The sequence below is a fragment of the Thalassophryne amazonica genome, chromosome 5 (genome assembly GCF_902500255.1).
Source record: "Thalassophryne amazonica chromosome 5, fThaAma1.1, whole genome shotgun sequence".
NCBI lineage: Eukaryota > Metazoa > Chordata > Actinopteri > Batrachoidiformes > Batrachoididae > Thalassophryne > Thalassophryne amazonica.
Genome location: NC_047107.1, coordinates 39,634,797 through 39,654,120, shown reverse-complemented (window position 1 = coordinate 39,654,120; position 19,324 = coordinate 39,634,797). Strand labels below are relative to the sequence as shown.

General features: G+C 43.7%; 1 protein-coding gene across 1 annotated transcript in view; it reads right to left on the bottom strand.

Moving 5' to 3' along the window:
• The window catches only part of mctp1a (multiple C2 domains, transmembrane 1a), a 606,655-nt gene that overhangs the window by 396,141 nt on the left and 191,190 nt on the right, over nucleotides 1–19,324 (bottom strand). Inside the window, exon 2 of the mRNA XM_034170058.1 lies at nucleotides 11,031–11,151. Coding sequence (XP_034025949.1) covers nucleotides 11,031–11,151 — 121 coding nt within the window. The remainder of the gene's footprint in view (nucleotides 1–11,030; nucleotides 11,152–19,324) is intronic.

Below are 19,324 nucleotides of genomic sequence, written 5' to 3'. Positions count from 1 at the left end.
AGGTTAACCTTGTGTGAATGGTTTTCATGTTTAATAATAATGTGTTACACTACTCACGTACAGTACATTAACCGTATTGAAGAAGGAAACAATATTTATTTTAAAAATGGCTGATATTTTCAGTCCCTCGTGTGATTTTTCAGATGTGAAATGTATGTAAATTTTATTAAGAAAAAAAAACATAAATAAAAATCCACACTTCCTCATCACTTTTGTTCTGATGTCACAGATAGTATAAAACAATTTTTTTTTAATCAGTTGATTATGACCAAAGAGCTGGCAAAACAAAAAACAAAACAGTTTATCATGCCGAAATCGCTTGCATTAGTTATTTATTTTATAATCACCATTCTGTGTTCTGAACTCTGCCAATATCGTCATTGTTGTCAGACTGAAGGTTTTCCTCCAAGGTTTTGTCTCCCTCACTGTGGTCTAAATAAGGCTAAAAACCATAAGGCTGTGTCCTCCACAGGTTCTTAAAAACACCTTCAGACTGGACGTAAAAAAGAAGCTCCACACTAGAAAAAAAAATAGTCAGAAAACAGCTCGACATCTGCTGTGTTTATAATTGATTTTGAGCTTGAATAAGCAGGTCCTGTTCCAGTTATGATGTAGTAACAATATGGCCACAGCTGAGGGCGGAAATAGAGCACAGGCTTCAGACAGCTATTATTTATCCTTCACCTGCGCACTTATCATCGACTTTAATTGTTCAGGATTTTTTAAAATATCAACATTTCATCATTTTTAGTTATTATTTGTGCTACCTACACTTTAACAGACCATATCAAAAAAGCTGTTTATCAAGGTGGCTATGTGTGGTGTCAAGCCCCGATTCAGTGAAAAATCTACTATGTCCTGTAGAATGGGGATGGAATGAGGCCAGGGAAGGCTTCATCCCAAGGTGGACCACTTTCCCTGAAGCTTCTAAAGTATATCAAGAGCTTGTGGCTGCAAGAAAGCTTATAGGGGCTTGTGCAAATGCAGCAAGGCAAATTTGAGCTGCACTTCTCTGTGTTATTGTGGTGGTGCATGTCACCAGCCAGAAGGTTAGCAGGGGTCCTCTCAAACACTTCACTGTATTGATGCATGGATTGCACTGAAGTTACACTAAAGTGATGTAATATTTAGCATGTCATTGGCCGTGGTTTGTTTTTACAAGTTTGCTGAGGTTTCTAATTGTGCTAATATTGATCATTAAATGTGATTTATATTGACATATACTGTAAATGTTCATGTTCAGCCTTTGTATCTTCATAAGTTTTGATATGATTTTGCAATTTGTGACTATTTCAAAATGCTGTATCTCAAGAACCGTTTGTCATACAGACTTGACATTGGACTCAACATGTGCGGAATGCCAATATTTATATTCATCAACAATACATTATTATGCCCTAGAAAGTCATAATTTTGAGTTAGAAGCAAAAATGTGTTTCTCTGAGGCCATATTTGGACGCCATCTTGAATAATGCACGTACCAATTTCATACTTCTATCCAGACATGAATGATTGTTTCACCTATCTGCTGGACCAGTAATATGGTTTGAATGTTCAGACTTATTATGTTGCTTCTCTGCAATAATACTCATAAATTTGTAAGAACATTTGTAACACAGTTCTATAGGTTCCACTGACATCTGAACTCAGATCACTGAATTTAGAGTGCTAGCCATTACATCGTGGTACCTCCGAAGCATGTGTATAGGTCAGACGTGCAGTTTCTCTACAATACTGATCCTAAATTTTATGAATTTCAGAGAACTTTTATCACTAAATCATAGAACAAGTGCAGATTAAAATGAGATGTGAACTCAGATGACTCAATTCAGAGTGCCGACAAATCACACCTGGACCCAGTAATGTGGTTTGTACAGTCAGAACTGCTGTGTTGTGTTTAATGGAATAACTCAATTTTCTTTCAGAAAACATTTATTGCGAAGTTATAAAGCCCACTGGTTCCACAAACATTCAAACTCAGATAACTACACACAGAGATCAGTGTCAACCATCACACCATGGAATCTCTTATGCCCCTGTAATGTGAAAATTGTTGGGAAAGTGTAGTGACACAGACCCACAACAGGGGGCGTAAATGAACGGACAATGGATGAGCCAAAAGTATAACACTTTACTGTTGTTAAATGTGCACAACGAAATACAGACAATTGCAGATTTTGGAATACAGCCAAATATACAAAGGTGACGTGCAGGCAGGCTCGAGGATAGAAGACGTCTGTCCAGAGAAGAGCCGGATCCCACATGATTTCCACTGTCAGCGGATCTGAAGCACACCAGAGCTGCCAAGTCCTGAGTCCCCAGGTGGCCACCGTCTTCAGCTGTCAGACTTGGTACTGCTGGCAGGAAGAACAGACAGATGATGGTGGGTGTGTGAACACCCAGCAAACACTCAGCACAGCACAGTTCTCTTCTGGTGGAATACCTCCACCTCCTAATCACAATTATCCCAAGAGTTCGTGCAGAATCCAAATGTCACACTAGCGGAGTCTGGGATGAGGAGCGGAGAACGCCAACTCCCCAAACACACCTACAGACTCTTGTGTACAAAGGTACGTCTGCAAACTCAGAATTTATCGTAGTTAAACACAGAAGTACAGACGTTACGACTGTCTTACGTTTAGCTGAACAATTCGTGTTCAAAGGCTGAGTGTTTACCTGACGGGTAGACGATATCTCGGCAGTGAGGTGGAGATGCTGCCTGGCTTTTATGGTGGTGGTGGTTGATGAGTGACAGCTGGCGTTGATGATGAGTGACAGCTGTCACTCCCAGTTGCTCCTGTGGGGCGAATCGGCCTCTCGTGCCTGAAGCCCGCACTTCAGGCAGGGCACCCTCTGGTGGTGGGCCAGCAGTACCTCCTCTTCAGCGGCCCACACAACAGGACCCCCCCCCCTCAACGGGCGCCTCCTGGCTCCCGACCCGGCTTGTCGGGGTGACGGTTGTAGAAGTCGGCCAGGAGGGCCGGGTCCAGGATGAAGCTCCTCTTCACCCAGGAGCGTTCTTCAGGTCCATACCCCTCCCAGTCCACCAAATACTGGAACCCCCGGCCCTGTCGACGGACATCCAAGAGCCTGTGCACTGTCCATGCAGGCTCTCCGTCGATGAGCCGGGCAGGAGGCGGCACCGGTCCGGGGGTGCAGAGTGGTGAGGTATGGCATGGCTTGATGCGGGACATGTGGAAGACAGGGTGAACCCGCAGTGAAGCTGGTAGCTTCAGCTTCACTGCCGGACTGAGGACTTTGAGGATGGATGGTGAATGGTCCGATGAATCTGTCCTTGAGCTTTTGGGATTCCACTTGCAGGGGGATGTCCTTGGTGGATAGCCAAACCTCCTGCCCGGGCTGGTATGCCGGGGCTGGGGAACGCCCGCAGTCTGCATGGGCCTTGGCCCTCGTTCGGGCTTTCAGCAGGGCAGAGCGGGCAGTACGCCACACCCATCGGCACCTCCTGAGGTGGGCCTGGACCGAGGGCACCCCGACCTCTCCCTCCACAAGCGGAAATAATGGAGGCTGGTACCCCAAACATACACTCAACAAAAATATAAACGCAACACTTTTGGTTTTGCTCCCATTTTGTATGAGATGAACTCAAAGATCTAAAACTTTTTCCACATACACAATATCACCATTTCCCTCAAATATTGTTCACAAACCAGTCTAAATCTGTGATAGTGAGCACTTCTCCTTTGCTGAGATAATCCATCCCACCTCACAGGTGTGCCATATCAAGATGCTGATTAGACACCATGATTAGTGCACAGGTGTGCCTTAGACTGTCCACAATAAAAGGCCACTCTGAAAGGTGCAGTTTTGTTTTATTGGGGGGGGATACCAGTTAGTATCTGGTGTGACCACCATTTGCCTCATGCAGTGCAACACATCTCCTTCGCACATCAGTCAGCCTGCTTTCCCGGCTGCTCGGGATCTGCCAGGGGGGAACTAACGGTGGCTAAGCTACCTTGGTCCGCACCAACTACAGGGGCCTGGCTAGCTGTAGAATTTTCCACGGTGCGGAGCCGAGTCTCCAATTCGCCCAGCCTGGCCTCCAAAGCTACGAATAAGCTACACTTATTACAAGTACCGTTACTGCTAAAGGAGGCCGAGGAATAACTAAACATTTCACACCCAGAGCAGAAAAGTGCGGGAGAGACAGGAGAAGCCGCCATGCTAAATCGGCTAAGAGCTAGTAGCTACGCTAAGCTAGCGGATTCCTAAAAACACGCAAAGTGAATAATGTGGAAATAATTTAGAGGTGATTCAGCAGAAGGAGCGCTTTAGTTAAGGCATGTAAAGATTACACTGGGAAACAAATCATAATCTTGATAACTAGATCAATCTAACTGCGCAGATTAAACAGCTAACAGATACAGAAAAACACCGCTGTGCTCCGGAACAGGAAGTGATACAATACCGCAGTGAGAGCCAACCACCAGTAGAGGCAAAGAGGCACATGGGCAGATCTATTGTGTAGTTATTCTACAATAATGATCAGTGGTATCTAAGCCCAGAATGCTTGTCATCACACCATTGAACATCTAATACAAGCTCAGTAGTTAGACATATTGTGTTGTTTTTCTACAACACTGCAGATGGATTTTAGAGAACATTTTTCACGAAGTTAAAATGCTTTCTGATCCACTGCGATTAGAACACTGGATCACTAGTGGGACAGATATGTAACAAAAATTGCCAGAGATGTTCACATCTAGCAGAAGGTATGTAAATTTGCATACAGAAGCTTTGAAGTATGCTCATTTCAGATTTTGATGTTTTAGATCCAAGCACTTTTCCCAAGTGGTCCAGAAGTAAAATGACACGCCAATGTTATTGGTTCATTAGATTGCATACTCCAATCTTTGACACCTCATCACCTTTGAATGTCAGTCGGACAGTTTGTCAGTAGGAGTAAGGATAGCTCAGTGGTTACAGTGTTGGTCTACTAATCCAGGTAAAATGCATCCTTTCCTAGGAGACCAGTTCAAATAAACTAAAGTGAATCAGGTTTTAATCTTATGGTTTTGATGAAATACAAATTATATGCAGCAGTATTTTGATGGCATAGAATATCATTGAGTACATTTACAGGTAAATTAGGCAGATATTTTACACTTAAGACTGGCTGATATATGTTAGTTAACCTGCCATTTTTCTCAATTTTCAGGTGGCTGTTCCTATGTCTGGGTTGTTGATAATACAATATTTTTGAAGGCAATTGAAGCTTTGGATAACAAGATGCCTGACAGTCTTCTTTCCAATAATTTCTTAACTTATGTTCTTCATTTTTCAGGACTTATAGTATCTGGGGGTGGGTGAAATGTAAAGTAGAATTAAATTAACTGTATTATGAATTAATAACTAATGTATTAATAATTCATTTATTATTATATATTAATAAGTGTATTATTAATTCAGCATATCAAAATACCCTTGTGTACCAAAATTCAGTAACCTGTTTCCTAAGACAGTAAGACAGTGACTATCAGTGTTTCAACAAAGCAGCCATATTGGAATTCAAGATGGCAGTAACTCCAATTGTTAAACCTCTGGGATCCGGCAGTTTTTGAATTCAGCATTTGAAAATACTCCTGTATGCAAAATTTCAGTTTCTGCCAGAAGTGAACATTTTTTTCACATATCTGCCCCACTATACTGGATTCAGAGTGCAAAACAATAACATTACATCACAGAACAATAAATGGTCAGATTAAATGATGAAATATGTGGTGTCCTTTGATAATAACAATTTATGAAGAGGGTATCATCTCTGTATTAATTACTTTGTTTAAATTTATTGTATTATTTCTGAGAATAATTGTTTTTAGAAATGTGATAAGACTGCAATGAATGTTGATACATACCACCTTTGGTCATACTATGTAGTGTCGGTACACAATGAAACACTATATACCCCAGTTTCCAAGATCCATAGCAAAAAATCAATGTGTTCTTGTGCTGTAATATTTAGAATTAGGAAATGGACATACTGAATAGCAAGAAAATGTAATATTTACATGGATATGTTAAATAAAAAAAAAATGGCATCTGTGCAAAATTGAAGGACAATTCATTGAGCAAAAGGTAATGACAATATGGTAGAAACTAGCTGTTAAAGATGTGTGTTTGCCACTAGTTATTTTGTCATCAGGTTTATATTCAGCTTTATGTGCAGTTGTACTCTGTAAATAGAACGTATGTGTGTGGTGAACTTACTTATGTAAGGCACATCTAAATGCTGTGGTCTTAAAGGGGAACAGAAATGCTTTTTCAGAATTTGTTTGTGCATTCCGTGGTAAAAATTAAGTGTTATTCATACACTTGCAGAATGTTTGAGCGCAGTGTAGATAATATTATTTGAATCAAATTTAGTGTTTCTTGCACTATCAAAAGAACACATTTTTTTTGTGTTTATTCATGCTATAAATAATCCATGTGTTGTGTGTTGGGGGGGCGTGGCTGGATGTTTTGGTGTTCTTTTCTTTTCTTTGCTCTCCAGGTGGCATGAGGGCTGATTTGTCTGTGAAGAAGGTGCTGGCTGAAGAGTCTTCACCCTCATCAACATCATGGAAAGCACCTGTGATTGGTGCTCATGTGCAACCTGGACGACTTGCAGCTGAAGCAGATAATTGGATGGCGTTCTGCATTTAAGTCATGTGTGATTTGAGCAGAACTGCCGGGAACTCGACCTTGTGACGTTAGTTTGTGAGACGCTGAGGACCGTGCCTGGGTTTTGACACATCGAGCCCGTGAAACAGGGAGGGGTGAGGACACATGCTCTCAGCACACACTAAAGGTAATTAAGTGTTTAAGTAATTGTTGATAGTAACTTGGTGTTTTGTTACACAGTATACTGGAATTGTGAAGAGAATTGTGCAGTTTGCTTCTCACTGCTGTGGCGTGAAGGATAAGTGATCCTCCACTTGTTGTGAGAAGCTGCTCATTTGCATAAAGTAAAAAAAGGACACTGACCTGAGTGTGTTGCTGATAGCGTGTGTTTATTGGAAGATATAGTTGTATCTGTTGACTTACCTCACCTTCTCTTTGCTTCACAGAGAATCAGTTTGTCGTGTCCACCTGGGGGGTGTTTGGCGGTGGTAGGAAGTCCAGGAGCGCCGGCTTTAATCCTTGCGGGCGCTGGAGAGCAAGCCACGAATCACTCCACCAGAGGGACGTTGTTTTTATGTTTTTACACTTTTAAGCACAGGTGAATAATAAATAGTTTCTGTTTGGAACCGCTTTCTGGTTATATTTAGCGCTGGGTCCTGTCTGACGCAGGTCCGCTCCTCAACCCGCGTCGACACATAACAGTAGTTCCCGGCCATTCCATAATGGACCGAGCGGCAGAGGCGGTTCCTTTTGCCGAAAAGATTCAAGAACACTTGGAGAAAATATGGGAGCAATTACAGCATCTCGCAAATCAAATTAAACAAACAGACGCCCGTGTTACGGAGCTTGCAGCTCAAGCCGTTCCGCTTCCTGCAGCGCCAGCTGCGGCATCATCGATACCAGGGCAGATAACCCCGTCACCCAGAGATTCGGTGTTTGAACCGATCATTTGTCATCCGGAGCCTTATGCGGGAGACGTCGAAGCTTGTGCTTCGTTTCTGATGCAATGTTCTCTGGTTTTTGCTCAGCGACCGGCTTCCTTCTCTTCTGATGGAAGCCGTGTTTCGTATGTGACAAATTTGCTCCGAGGTGACGCCTTAGCTTGGGTCACAGCGTTGTGGAGTAACAACTCGCCATTGTTAGGGTCCTTTAAGGATTTCTCCCGGGAGTTCCGACTGGTTTTTGACCATCCGGTGAAAACGAATACCGTTGCTCAACGGTTGCTGAATCTCAGGCAGGGGAGGCGGAGTGCGGCGGAGTATTCCGTGGACTTCCGGATTTTTTCTGCTCAATCAGGTTGGAATGCCGCAGCATTACGGGGCGTGTTTGTAGACGGGTTAAATGAGTCATTAAAAGACGAGCTGGCGGTCCATGATGAGCCAAACGATTTAGATGAGCTAATATCGTTGGTGATTCATCTAGATGATCGGATGAAGGAGCGTGGACGCGAGAGAGGACGCCCATCAGAGCGGGTTTTTTTGTCTCGGGGCTTTCCCCGACACAAAGCTGGGCCACCTCTTCTTCGCCCCACTGAGGCTCCTCCGACGGGACCTCCGGCTCCTCCTATTGACGAGCCCATGCAGCTCGGACGAGTCGAGATTCCTGTATTGCCCCGACACGTAAGCGTCAAGAGAAATAATGGTGACGTAACTCCAAGTGTTCTGGGACAGGCAAAAGAACCCACATAAAAAAAATAAAAAAAAATTCTAGCACAAGTAAATGTTTTGTTTTCTTTAATCAGGGGTTATACTTGTTTGGGGAGGTAGGGGCGTATCTGGTGGAGTGATAGGCGGTTAGAAGCCCGCCTGGGCTCACTTACTTGTCAATTTTGTATGTGTTTTTAGGTATTTTCTGTTTGGGTTGTTGGGTCATTTTATTTTGTTGTTTTTATTTCTCTACATTCCTAACCCCAACCTCACTTGCCCTTAGACCGCTTGTCTTGTGGGTTGTGGGGTGGTGCAGGTTGGTCACGCTGAGCATTCTCAGAAGACCTCTGCACCTGGGGGGGGGGGGGGTGTTAGAGGCGTTCTTTTTAGTTTGGTTAGGACCCGGTTCCACTCCAGCCTCGGTGAGCCTTTGTACCGATTGTCATGGGTGTTGCCGGGGTGTGGTGCAGCGGAGACATGCCTCAGTCGGAGGGGTGAGCCGATCTGTTGCCGTTTGCCATTTCGGTAGTTCCACCCCTCCCGAGTGGCTGGGGTATGGTCGAGTTGGGGCACCGGACGTATTTCCGGTTCTCCGCTGCGCCTTGGGGTTGGAGCTGGGTTAGTTTTTACCTGTTCCCTTCTCCGGCTTAATATTTTGAGCCGTTCGCCAAAATAGAGCCGCCGAAGGGCTCTGGGAGGGACCTGGGGTCTTTCGGGGTGCCGGGGAGGGTAACAGGGTTTATGGTCATTTTATATCCCCCCGGGGTTGTTTTTGGTTGTCCTCCGGGGTTGTTTTTTGGTTTTATTTTGTTTCCTTCCGGGTTCCACCTCCAGGGTTGATGGGACGGTCCTCTGGGGGGGAACTGGCTTGGGACCGACCGGCCAAGTGTGACCGGATCTGGGGTTCCGGGGTTGTGGGGAGGGTACCTCCTGGGGTTGATGATACGGTCCCCTGGGGAGCACCGTTTTACTCCATGTATACCTGGGGACCTTTGTGGGATTACGGTTTTGGCTGTTCCTCCTGGAACTGGCAATGAAGGCCTTCTGAGGGGGGGTTGGGCTCTGCAGGTCATTCTGGGGGGGTTGTTTGTTATTTTTCTTTTATGCATTTACGTTTGTACTGTGTTTGTGGGACTGTGTTGGGTTTTTTGCGTTTGGGAGTTTTTCTTTCCTCCCGGGGTTTGATGGGACGGTCCCCTGGGGAGGTTTTGGGTGGGTGTTGTGTTTTTCTTGTGTGAGTGGACTTGTTCTGGGGAATGTTTTGGGGCTTTTGTTGATTCCAGCCGGCCTTCCAGCTGCGGTGCCTGTCTTGCCGTCTGCTTCCTGACGTGGACCCCGGAGGGAGGTGCTGTTCTCGGGCCTGGTCTGTTCGGTCGCCGGGAGGCTTCCCGTTGATGGGGGGGTACTGTTGTGTGTTGGGGGAGCGTGGCTGGATGTTTTGGTGTTCTTTTCTTTTCTTTGCTCTCCAGGTGGCATGAGGGCTGATTTGTCTGTGAAGAAGGTGCTGGCTGAAGAGTCTTCACCCTCATCAACATCATGGAAAGCACCTGTGATTGGTGCTCACGTGCAACCTGGACGACTTGCAGCTGAAGCAGATAATTGGATGGCGTTCTGCATTTAAGTCATGTGTGATTTGAGCAGAACTGCCGGGAACTCGACCTTGTGACGTTCGTTTGTGAGACGCTGAGGACCGCGCCTGGGTTTTGACACATCGAGCCCGTGAAGCAGGGAGGGGTGAGGACACATGCTGTCAGCACACACTAAAGGTAATTAAGTGTTTAAGTAATTGTTGATAGTAACTTGGTGTTTTGTTACACAGTATACTGGAATTGTGAAGAGAATTGTGCAGTTTGCTTCTCACTGCTGTGGCGTGAAGGATAAGTGATCCTCCACTTGTTGTGAGAAGCTGCTCATTTGCATAAAGTAAAAAAAGGACACTGACCTGAGTGTGTTGCTGATAGCATGTGTTTATTGGAAGATATAGTTGTATCTGTTGACTTACCTCACCTTCTCTTTGCTTCACAGAGAATCAGTTTGTCGTGTCCACCTGGGGGGTGTTTGGCGGTGGTAGGAAGTCCAGGAGCGCCGGCTTTAATCCTTGCGGGCGCTGGAGAGCAAGCCACGAATCACTCCACCAGAGGGACGTTGTTTTTATGTTTTTACACTTTTAAGCACAGGTGAATAATAAATAGTTTCTGTTTGGAACCGCTTTCTGGTTATTTTTAGCGCTGGGTCCTGTCTGACGCAGGTCCGCTCCTCAACCCGCGTCGACACATAACACCATGGTCATTTCTATTCCCCTTTAAAATACAATAAAATCACTGTGCTTGATAGGTAAGAGTACTGGTCCACTTTCTTGTAACCCATGATAGAAATGCACCAGTTCTGCACTTGGTCATTTTTAGATGAACACTTTCATGGCTGTACATGTGAGTGAAAAGTGCATTGGTATTGAAAGAAGACGGATGCTTTGAATGACAATGCAGTTGTGTTGGGTGGAAACAATGACACGTTGGGTCATGTTCCGCCTTATGCATGTCTGAAGAAATGGCTTCAAAGCCATTTTTTTATTGTGTTGGACCTGTGGGACACAGTGAAGTTTTGATAGAAAGATAAATAGCACATTTCATTGTTGACCTGCAGTCCTGCCTGTGCCAATGAAAGAAAGAACATTGTTGTGCAGAGATAGAAACACCCTGATGAGTCTGTGCAGTATAACTCATGCTATAATCTTAAATGTCACCATGTTAAAGAATTTCCTACCTGTCCGATCTCGGATGGCCAGGTTATTCCCTTTCTTTAGGATGATATCCAGCTGGAACATGGCTGGGCTTGGAGGTTGAGGCGGAGCGTCTGCATTACTGGGCCCCACTATGTTGATACCCTGCACAAAGAAGTAGGCCTATATAAATTGATGAAGTAAACAGTATGATCCAAATTACACTCAACAAAAATATAAACGCAACACTTGTGGTTTTGCTCCCATTTTGTATGAGATGAACTCAAAGATCTAAAACTTTTTCCACATACACAATATCACCATTTCCCTCAAATATTGTTCACAAACCAGTCTAAATCTGTGATAGTGAGCACTTCTCCTTTGCTGAGATAATCCATTCCACCTCACAGGTGTGCCATATCAAGATGCTGATTAGACACCATGATTAGTGCACAGGTGTGCCTTAGACTGTCCACAATATAAGGCCACTCTGAAAGGTGCAGTTTTATCACACAGCACAATGCCACAGATGTCGCAAGATTTGAGGGAGTGCGCAATTGGCATGCTGACAGCAGAAATGTCAACCAGAGCTGTTGCTCGTGTATTGAATGTTCATTTTTCTACCATAAGCCGTCTCCAAAGGCGTTTCAGAGAATTTGGCAGTACATCCAATCAGCCTCACAACCGCAGACCACGTGTAACCACACCAGCCCAGGACCTCCACATCCAGCATGTTCACCTCCAAGATCGTCTGAGACCAGCCACTCGGACAGCTGCTGAAACAATCAGTTTGCATAACCAAAGAATTTCTGCACAAACTGTCAGAAACCGTCTCAGGGAAGCTCATCTGCATGCTCGTCGTCCTCATCGGGGTCTCGACCTGACTCCAGTTCGTTGTCGTAACCGACTTGAGTGGGAAAATGCTCACATTCGCTGGCGTTTGGCACGTTGGAGAGATGTTCTCTTCACAGATGAATCCCGGTTCACACTGTTCAGGGCAGATGGCAGACGCATGTGTGGCGTCGTGTGGGTGAGCGGTTTTCTGATGTCAATGTTGTGGATCGAGTGGCCCATGGTGGCGGTGGGGTTATGGTATGGGCAGGCATCTGTTATGGACAAAGAACACAGGTGTATTTTATTGATGGCATTTTGAATGCACTGAGATACCGTGACGAGATCCTGAGGCCCATTGTTGTGCCACATCCAAGAACATCACCTCATGTTGCAGCAGGATAATGCACGGCCCCATGTTGCAAGGATCTGTACACAATTCTTGGAAGCTGAAAATGTCCCAGTTCTTGCATGGCCGGCATACTGACCGGACATGTCACCCATTGAGCATGTTTGGGATGCTCTGGACCGGCGTATACGACAGCGTGTACCAGTTCCTGCCAATATCCAGCAACTTCGCACAGCCATTGAAGAGGAGTGGACCAACATTCCACAGGCCACAATTGACAACCTGATCAACTCTATGCGAAGGAGATGTGTTGCACTGCATGAGGCAAATGGTGGTCACACCAGATACTGACTGGTATCCCCCCCCAATAAAACAAAACTGCACCTTTCAGAGTGGCCTTTTATTGTGGACAGTCTAAGGCACACCTGTGCACTAATCATGGTGTCTAATCAGCATCTTGATATGGCACACCTGTGAGGTGGGATGGATTATCTCAGCAAAGGAGAAGTGCTCACTATCACAGATTTAGACTGGTTTGTGAACAATATTTGAGGGAAATGGTGATATTGTGTATATGAAAAAAGTTTTAGATCTTTGAGTTCATCTCATACAAAATGGGAGCAAAACCAAAAGTGTTGCGTTTATATTTTTGTTGAGTGTACATGAGCTCAAACAAAATATCTGTAAGGTGTCTAAGGGGTGTCAAAAGCACAGAAGAAAAAAAAAACAAATAGAAGATGCCTCTGAATGAAGAAAAAGAAAATAGAGGTGGTATTGGGGAGTGTGATGCGTTGCCCTTAAGCCCCTTTCACACCAGGCCCACTTTGAGTTGCGTCGTGCAGCGTCATGATGACATGGATGCAACCTAGTGCCGAGACGATGTAGTTCAATGCCAGAACACCGTGACGGACGCAAAGGACGAAGTGAATCAGAAGCCAAAAATTAAACGTTTCATTTTTTCTGCGTCAAGCACAGGACGCAGAAAGGAAGTGGTTTCCACACAAGTCAGGGAAAAGCAACGGTACTCAACATGACTGGAAGCCACACCTTCACAAATAGAAATGGGTATTAATAAGATTTTATCGATGTCGATGCCATTATCAACTCCGCGTATCGATCAGATTCCTATCAATTCCCTTATCGATACCTCTTGTGAATAAGGAATAAATAGAGAAATGTATTTACATTGCAAGTGGGACAGAAGTACAGTACTGTATATGTAGTAGGTTGTATAAGTCTAGTCTGCATACAGTAAAACAGATTTAAAAAAAAGAATTGCTCAGTTGTAGATCTGGGATATAGATAAGTAAGTATATATAGTTACTGGGAGCAATACAGTTTCTGCAGTATACAGCTGATTGGCGAGGGATGGAACAAGTCAAACACCACGAAAAAGGAAGCAAAGCTCCTTGCACACAGGAGTTAGGTGACCCACCTTCCTCCCTTAAATCTCCTGTGTGGGAAAATTTCTGGTTCCCCATGACCTATAGCAGCAGTGACATCGTAAATTGCATGAAGACTGTGCCGTTATCAGGTATGTGAATGGAAACACACCACCGTTCACTAAAGAAATCTGGCCTTACACATTTGGTTTTGTTTTTTTGTTGTTGATGCTTTTTAAACCCACTGTACCAAGCTCATACTAAACCGTAATGTCTAAACGCAAGCATGAACCGAACCGTGATTTCTGCGTAATGACTAGGTTTGGGTATCAGGGACCGGTTCTTTTCGGGTATTGTTAAGAAATGATTCGATCCACTGACATCAATAGCCTTTTTGCTTAACAATTCCCTTATCGGTCCTTCAGAGCGGCGGTTGATTTTGGGGGTGTTTGTTGGGAAAATGATAATTCCTCTAGACTATAGAATATTAGAATATGACAATCGTGAGTTACTTTTGTGCGGATTAAAGTCACTAATTAGGACTCCCAAAATGAGAAGTCCTGCGCTGACGTGCAGCAGCCAGATGAGCTCGGCTCAGAGGTATAGAGAGACAATAACGACAAAATGTCTGAAAGGAATTTTGGCTGAAAGGTATTTAGTTTATTTTTATTTATGTCCAGAGATCAAGGATCCAGTGACCAATTTCATATGTATTTACTTTAAGACTCAATAAAATGTTGTTGACATAGAAAACTGTAAAGCCTACTTCTAGTACACAGAAAATTCAAGGGAGGTATCGATAAGCGGAATCGATAATGGCATCGATATCGATAAAATCTTATCAATACCCATCCTTAGTGTGTAAATAACATCAAGAAAGATAGAGTGCCATTACATCTGCTTATGGCTTTGATCCAGTGATGCTATGTGCACGCTTAACATTACATTAAACAACAGTAGACCTACCCTGGATGAGACCTCTTCGGAACACCAGCGGCTGTCTGTGTGTGTTTCTCTGGGTGAAACTGCAGTTGCGTCAGGAAGGACATCCGGCGTAAAACCTGTGCCAATTACCAATGCGGATCTGGCTGTAGCCGCTGGGGCTACAGCCAGATCCTCTAAATTATTTACACATTATTCACTTTGCGTGTGTTAGGAATCCGCTAGCTTAGCGTAGCTACTAGCTCTTAGCCGATTTAGCATGGCGGCTTCTCCTGTCTCTCCCGCACTTTTCTGCTCTGGGTGTGAAATGTTTAGTTATTCCTCGGCCTCCTTTAGCAGTAACGGTACTTGTAATAAGTGTAGCTTATTCGTAGCTTTGGAGGCCAGGCTGGGCGAATTGGAGACTCGGCTCCGCACCATGGAAAATTCTACAGCTAGCCAGGCCCCTGTAGTCGGTGCGGACCAAGGTAGCTTAGCCGCCGTTAGTTCCCCCCTGGCAGATCCCGAGCAGCCGGGAAAGCAGGCTGACTGGGTGACTGTGAGGAGGAAGCGTAGCCCTAAACAGAAGCCCCGTGTACACCGCCAACCCGTTCACATCTCTAACCGTTTTTTCCCCACTCGACGACACACCCGCCGAGGATCAAACTCTGGTTATTGGCGACTCTGTTTTGAGAAATGTGAAGTTAGCGACACCAGCAACCATAGTCAATTGTCTTCCGGGGGCCAGAGCAGGCGACATTGAAGGAAATTTGAAACTGCTGGCTAAGGCTAAGCGTAAATTTGGTAAGATTGTAATTCACGTCGGCAGTAATGACACCCGGTTACGCCAATCGGAGGTCACTAAAATTAACATTAAATCGGTGTGTAACTTTGCAAAACAATGTCGGACTCTGTAGTTTTCTCTGGGCCCCTCCCCAATCGGACCGGGAGTGACATGTTTAGCCGCATGTTCTCCTTGAATTGCTGGCTGTCTGAGTGGTGTCCAAAAAATGAGGTGGGCTTCATAGATAATTGGCAAAGCTTCTGGGGAAAACCTGGTCTTGTTAGGAGAGACGGCATCCATCCCACTTTGGATGGAGCAGCTCTCATTTCTAGAAATCTGGCCAATTTTCTTAAATCCTCCAAACCGTGACTATCCAGGGTTGGGACCAGGAAGCAGAGTTGTAGTCTTACACACCTCTCTGCAGCTGCTCTCCCCGTGCCATCCCCTCATTACCCCATCCCCGTAGAGACGGTGCCTGCTCCCAGACTACCAATAACCAGCAAAAATCTATTTAAGCATAAAAATTCAAAAAGAAAAAATAATATAGCACCTTCAACTGCACCACAGACTAAAACAGTTAAATGTGGTCTATTAAACATTAGGTCTCTCTCTTCTAAGTCCCTGTTGGTAAATGATATAATAATTGATCAACATATTGATTTATTCTGCCTAACAGAAACCTGGTTACAGCAGGATGAATATGTTAGTTTAAATGAGTCAACACCCCCGAGTCACACTAACTGTCAGAATGCTCGTAGCACGGGCCGGGGCGGAGGATTAGCAGCAATCTTCCATTCCAGCTTATTAATTAATCAAAAACCCAGACAGAGCTTTAATTCATTTGAAAGCTTGTCTCTTAGTCTTGTCCATCCAAATTGGAAGACCCAAAAACCAGTTTTATTTGTTATTATCTATCGTCCACCTGGTCGTTACTGTGAGTTTCTCTGTGAATTTTCAGACCTTTTGTCTGACTTAGTGCTTAGCTCAGATAAGATAATTATAGTGGGCGATTTTAACATCCACACAGATGCTGAGAATGACAGCCTCAACACTGCATTTAATCTATTATTAGACTCTATTGGCTTTGCTCAAAAAGTAAATGAGTCCACCCACCACTTAATCATATCTTAGATCTTGTTCTGACTTATGGTATGGAAATAGAAGACTTAACAGTATTCCCTGAAAACTCCCTTCTGTCTGATCATTTCTTAATAACATTTACATTTACTCTGATGGACTACCCAGCAGTGGGGAATAAGTTTCATTACACTAGAAGTCTTTCAGAAAGCGCTGTAACTAGGTTTAAGGATATGATTCCTTCTTTATGTTCTCTAATGCCATATACCAACACAGTGCAGAGTAGCTACCTAAACTCTGTAAAGGAGATAGAGTATCTCGTCAATAGTTTTACATCCTCATTGAAGACAACTTTGGATGCTGTAGCTCCTCTGAAAAAGAGAGCTTTAAATCAGAAGTGTCTGACTCCGTGGTATAACTCACAAACTCGTAGCTTAAAGCAGCTAACCCGTAAGTTGGAGAGGAAATGGCGTCTCACTAATTTAGAAGATCTTCACTTAGCCTGGAAAAAGAGTCTGTTGTTCTATAAAAAAGCCCTCCGTAAAGCTAGGACATCTTTCTACTCATCACTAATTGAAGAAAATAAGAACAACCCCAAGTTTCTTTTCAGCACTGTAGCCAGGCTGACAAAGAGTCAGAGCTCTATTGAGCTGAGTATTCCATTAACTTTAATTAGTAATGACTTCATGACTTTCTTTGCTAACAAAATTTTAACTATTAGAGAAAAAATTACTCATAACCATCCCAAAGACGTATCGTTATCTTTGGCTGCTTTCAGTGATGCCGGTATTTGGTTAGACTCTTTCTCTCCGATTGTTCTGTCTGAGTTATTTTCATTAGTTACTTCATCCAAACCATCAACATGTTTATTAGACCCCATTCCTACCAGGCTGCTCAAGGAAGCCCTACCATTATTTAATGCTTCGATCTTAAATATGATCAATCTATCTTTGTTAGTTGGCTATGTACCACAGGCTTTTAAGGTGGCAGTAATTAAACCATTACTTAAAAAGCCATCACTTGACCCAGCTATCTTAGCTAATTATAGGCCAATCTCCAACCTTCCTTTTCTCTCAAAAATTCTTGAAAGGGTAGTTGTAAAACAGCTAACTGATCATCTGCAGAGGAATGGTCTATTTGAAGAGTTTCAGTCAGGTTTTAGAATTCATCATAGTACAGAAACAGCATTAGTGAAGGTTACAAATGATCTTCTTATGGCCTCGGACAGTGGACTCATCTCTGTGCTTGTTCTGTTAGATCTCAGTGCTGCTTTTGATACTGTTGACCATAAAATTTTATTACAGAGATTAGAGCATGCCATAGGTATTAAAGGCACTGCGCTGCGGTGGTTTGAATCATATTTGTCTAATAGATTACAATTTGTTCATGTAAATGGGGAATCTTCTTCACAGACTAAAGTTAATTATGGAGTTCCACAAGGTTCTGTGCTAGGACCAATTTTATTCACTTTATACATGCTTCCCTTAGGCAGTATTATTAGACGGTATTGCTTAAATTTTCATTGTTACACAGATGATACCCAGCTTTATCTATCCATGAAGCCAGAGGACACACACCAATTAGCTAAACTGCAGGATTGTCTTACAGACATAAAGACATGGATGACCTCTAATTTCCTGCTTTTAAACTCAGATAAAACTGAAGTTATTGTACTTGGCCCCACAAATCTTAGAAACATGGTGTCTAACCAGATCCTTACTCTGGATGGCATTACCCTGACCTCTAGTAATACTGTGAGAAATCTTGGAGTCATTTTTGATCAGGATATGTCATTCAAAGCGCATATTAAACAAATATGTAGGACTGCTTTTTTGCATTTACGCAATATCTCTAAAATCAGAAAGGTCTTGTCTCAGAGTGATGCTGAAAAACTAATTCATGCATTTATTTCCTCTAGGCTGGACTATTGTAATTCATTATTATCAGGTTGTCCTAAAAGTTCCCTAAAAAGCCTTCAGTTAATTCAAAATGCTGCAGCTAGAGTACTGACGGGGACTAGAAGGAGAGAGCATATCTCACCCATATTGGCCTCTCTTCATTGGCTTCCTGTTAATTCTAGAATAGAATTTAAAATTCTTCTTCTTACTTATAAGGTTTTGAATAATCAGGTCCCATCTTATCTTAGGGACCTCGTAGTACCATATCACCCAAATAGAGCACTTCGCTCTCAGACTGCAGGCTTACTTGTAGTTCCTAGGGTTTGTAAGAGTAGAATGGGAGGCAGAGCCTTCAGCTTTCAGGCTCCTCTCCTGTGGAACCAGCTCCCAATTCAGATCAGGGAGACAGACACCCTCTCTACTTTTAAGATTAGGCTTAAAACTTTCCTTTTTGCTAAAGCTTATAGTTAGGGCTGGATCAGGTGACCCTGAACCATCCCTTAGTTATGCTGCTAAAGACGTAGACTGCTAGGGGGTTCCCATGATGCACTGTTTCTTTCTCTTTTTGCTCTGTATGCACCACTCTGCATTTAATCATTAGTGATCGATCTCTGCTCCCCTCCACAGCATGTCTTTTTCCTGGTTCTCTCCCTCAGCCCCAACCAGTCCCAGCAGAAGACTGCCCCTCCCTGAGCCTGGTTCTGCTGGAGGTTTCTTCCTGTTAAAAGGGAGTTTTTCCTTCCCACTGTAGCCAAGTGCTTGCTCACAGGGGGTCGTTTTGACCGTTGGGGTTTTATATAATTATTGTATGGCCTTGCCTTACAATATAAAGTGCCTTGGGGCAACTGTTTGTTGTGATTTGGCGCTATATAAAAAAATTGATTGATTGATTGATTGATTGATTGATTGATTGATTGATTGATTGATTGATTGATTGATTGATTGATTGGGGCGACCCCGTCCCGAGACGGGAGCAGCCGAAATGACAACACTCACACACAGACCAACCCTGGAAAGTAGTCTGGATATTTGGATACAAGTTTTCAGCCTTTCCCTGAAAACCAGTCTGACTGAAACCCAAGTAAATCCATTTAAA